This window comes from Helianthus annuus, chromosome 9, assembly GCF_002127325.2.
Source record: "Helianthus annuus cultivar XRQ/B chromosome 9, HanXRQr2.0-SUNRISE, whole genome shotgun sequence".
NCBI lineage: Eukaryota > Viridiplantae > Streptophyta > Magnoliopsida > Asterales > Asteraceae > Helianthus > Helianthus annuus.
This window is the reverse complement of record NC_035441.2, coordinates 82,770,690-82,774,746: the sequence shown is the minus strand read 5'-3', so window position 1 is coordinate 82,774,746 and position 4,057 is coordinate 82,770,690. Positions and strand designations below refer to the sequence as shown.

Sequence of the window (4,057 nt, the reverse complement as noted above, 5' to 3'; positions counted from 1 at the left end):
TGGTATCCCCTTTTACAAGGGGATAGGGTTGTCTTAGTCTCGTGTCCCAAACCACCGGGACGCATGCTTTTAAGTTGTGAACTCACCTTGGGTTGCTCGGTAGATTTATGTTACTTGTCAAACACGTTGGTCACCACGTCCTAACATGGTTACCGGTATAGGTCAGGTTCGGTGTACAAGTAATCACGTAAAAACTTACACATAACTAACACGTATAATGCATATAATTAGACGGTGGGTTATTGGGCCGGCCCTAACAGTAACACAGTCAAACAGCATCACATAGTCCAGTTAACAGGTAGCCCATAATACACATAATGGCCCAATAACCAAAGTGGACAGCCCAGTCGCAACCAGATGGTCTCGAGTCGCAACCAGGAGGTCTCGGCTTGTCACGTTATGGTTGCGAGTCGCAACCGTGTGGTCTCGAGTCATCATGCTGTGGTTGCGAGTCGCAACCGTCGTAGTCTCGAGTCGCAATCGTGTGGTTTCGAGTTGTCCTGCTATGGTTGCGAGTCGCAACGGCGTGGTCTCGAGTTGTCATGCCATGGTTGCGAGTCGCAACGGCGCGGTTGCGAGTCGGAATGCTGTCCCTTTCATGTACACGTGATGATGCAGATACATCAGTCCCATTAGTACAATGTAATCAGGCCCAAATCAGGAAACAACCAATAAGGTTTCTACTAACACTTTGCCTAATCTGACTATTAAACCAAATAGATCAAACTTTGCCATTTTTGAATCTTCAAACCACATTCAACAAGTTCATCCTATATTCATAGTTTTCTAGGGTTTTCACTTTAACAAAATCATACATTTTGGACCGAAAATCACATATTTCTAACAAGATCATGATGCAAAAACAAGAAAACATACACTTTGTGACATTAAACATAACTCGGTTGGCCCTAATCATTCATAAACCATTATTCTTTAGCCATTATAAACATATTATCAAGCTTTCATATGTAGAGGTTTACACATATAGCCAAACTTCACAAATCATCCTAAAAGTCATGCATAACAATTTTAACTAACCATTTTCTAGTTTATAAACATTTCATTTATCAAACATTCAAAGCATCTTCCACACAAAATAGGACACTAACCGGTTAGAAGAAGAAGCCGAAAACAAAGAGAAAGGAACCGAGAAGATGGAGTGTCCGAGTGATGATTTTGTCCGAGATTCTTGTCCGAGATTCTTGAGCTTGAACCGAAAGTTGGAAGAGATGGAATGTTGTTGAGGGTTTTCTAGTTGAGAGAGAATAGAAGGAGTGTGTTTGTGTGTTGTGTAACAAATGAAGGAAAGTGAGGAAAGGTTGGGGTTTTATATACAAGGTTCAACATAGGCTAAGGGGTTTCGGCCCAAACCGGTTACGGCCCAAAGGCCCACTCGAGACCGAGTGGCCCACTCGCAACCGGGTGGTTGCGAGTCGTGGTCTCGAGTCGTGGTCTCGACTCTCATACATATATATATATATATTACATACATATCACACATATCATGTAAAAGTCACGTTTCCATTTAATAATATTTATATATACACAAAATATTACAAGGTGTTCGTTCGGAAAAACCTAGAGTGTCACATTATCTTTTTCATCAAAAGTAAAATCATACGGATACATTTCGGCCAACTTTAGCAAATTTAGTTTATTAAAGGAACTAAAATTATCACGCAGGCTCAAAGAACTCATACACGTAAGCAAGTTAGTGGTTACCTCGTTAAAACGGTTTCCAAGCTCTTGAATTTGCATGTCGAGAACCGTGTTGAAATTATTGACCACAAAATGATGACGATTGGTGATGTTGGTCTTTCTTCTTCTGTTTTTCGGGTCAACATACTCATCTTCCATGTTAATCATCTCAATATCATACTTGTCACAAAAGGATGTAACATCTTTTAAAAGTGAGTCAAAGCCTTCAAGTCGATACCTTTGTAATTCTTCTTTGATTGATCTAACTAGCTCAACTGCATTCAAAATATCTTGATTCTTTCTTTGAAGAGCGACACACAATAAGTTAGTAACTCCCAAGATATGTTTCATCAAATGTAAATAAAATACAAACTTGAAACTTTTCATGTATAACTGAAGTCCATTTGCTTGAGTTTTGTGAATTGGTTCCCATGCCGAAGTTTCTATATATTCAAGCACTTCAATAACACAAGGATATAAGGTAAGCAACCGAAGAAGTGTTTTTTCGTGAGAGCTCCAACGTGTATCTCCGGGCCTTGTAAGTGCCATTTCTTGACTATTTCCACTTCCGATTACAACTTCCGGATTCAATGCCAAAAGCTCTCTTTGACTTTCTCTTAGCAAATCTATTCGTTTGCACGATGCACCAACAACATTTATTAAATCTGTTATTTCCTTAAAAAATCTACAAATTTCAAGATGCTTGTTTGCAAGGGCCACAACAACAAGTTGAAGTTGGTGGGCAAAACAATGAACATAATATGCCGAAGAATTTTCTTTCAAAATCAAAGTTTTCAAACCATTAAACTCACCGGACATGTTGCTTGCACCGTCATATCCTTGGCCTCTAACCCTACCCAAGCTCAAATTGCGGTGAGCAAATAATTCATCAATTGCAGATTTAAGAGATAAAGCGGTTGTTTCCATAACATGAACTACACCAATATATCGCTCCTTCACAAATCCTAATTTATCAACAAATCTCAAAACCACAGCCATTTGTTCCTTTTTAGAAATATCCCTCGATTCATCAACTAATAAAGAAAAGACATCATCACCAAGCTCTTCAAATATCATCTTTAACACTTCTTCTGCAAAACAATTACAAATGTCTTTTTGTATTGATGGAGCCGTCATTTGGCAATTCTTCGGAGCATTACTTAATATGTACTTTCCAATTTCTTCATTTATTTGTGCAAACAATTTTAAAAACTCTATGAAATTTCCTCTATATAAGGATGCTTCAGATTCATCATGACCCCGAAAAGGTAATCCGCCATTCAACAATCCTTTAGCGAGTATAACCGAAGTACTTAATCGGATTCTATATTCTTTGTTTTGTTCGGGTTTTTTTTGAACCGCAGGTATAGATTGGCTTCTTTAAGTAAGTCTTCTCCTTTTTGAACCGCCCTGTTGTGAAAACTATTGCATTTACCAACATGAGTTTCGAATCTCTCTTCTTTCCTGTGCCAACATTGTACCCCCTCACTCGCAAATGCATCTTTTTGTCCACTTTCTTTGAATAAGTAACAATATAAGCAATACACTCTATCCGCTTTGACACTATATTCCAACCAATTTCCATGCTTTTCTGTGTACCATTTTGGATTGAACCGTCTTAACTTATCACCATTACCAATAAGTGTTTGCGGAAAATCTGTTTTTTTTCCTTTCGGTTGACATGGACCTCGAAGCAAATATGTTCGTCTAATTTCATCTTTTTGACTAGGGTGATAAGATGAAATTGGTTTCCTTTCGGAAGGATCCCACGGAAGATCATCCAAAACGATTTTCAAGGGTTTACTAGTTGAAGATGACGATTCAATGTTAGGTGGCGGTTGCCTTTGAAAAAAACTTGAAATATTCTTCTGCATAACTGATAATGCCTATATACCAAATTCAAGTTTAAAACATACATCAAAACCTGCTTATTCTCAACTCAAAAACCCAATTTCATCACCAATATTAACTTAAATAAAACAAATATAAGATTCAGTAACAAATTCAGCACCAAGATTCAGTAACAAATTCAGGTTTAAAAACCCCAATTCAAGTTTATTCAGCACCAAGTTTAACTAACAAATTCAGGTTTAAAAACCCCAATTCAAGTTTAAAAACCCCAATTTAGATGTATAAGAATTATGTGATAAAAAATATAATCATAAATCACTGATGTGATAAAAAATTCTAACCTTAATCAATCATTCAATCGCAACAGGCGGAGCGGCGGAGCGGAGCGGCAGGCGGAGCGGCGGCAGGCGACGGGAGCAATCGGCGGAGAGGTCAGAGGTGGAGCTGCAGCTGCTGATGTTGTTGTGTTGTGCGGCGTACGTTTGGTGACATAACCCTAAATGGGTTT

At 38.3% G+C, this 4,057-nt stretch overlaps 1 protein-coding gene across 1 annotated transcript; it reads right to left on the bottom strand.

Annotated features, from left to right (window-relative positions):
* Window positions 1-1,578: 1,578 nt before the first annotated feature.
* On the bottom strand, window positions 1,579-2,835 carry LOC110875976 (zinc finger MYM-type protein 1-like). Its single transcript, XM_022124164.1, has one exon. The coding sequence runs from the start codon at window positions 2,833-2,835 to the stop codon at window positions 1,579-1,581; it is 1,257 nt and encodes a 418-aa protein (XP_021979856.1).
* Window positions 2,836-4,057: the final 1,222 nt, after the last annotated feature.

Excerpts from the sequence above, each read along its gene's own strand:
- LOC110875976 (XM_022124164.1), bottom strand. The coding sequence starts at position 2,835 with ATGACGGCTCCATCAATACAAAAAGACATTTGTAATTGTTTTGCAGAA.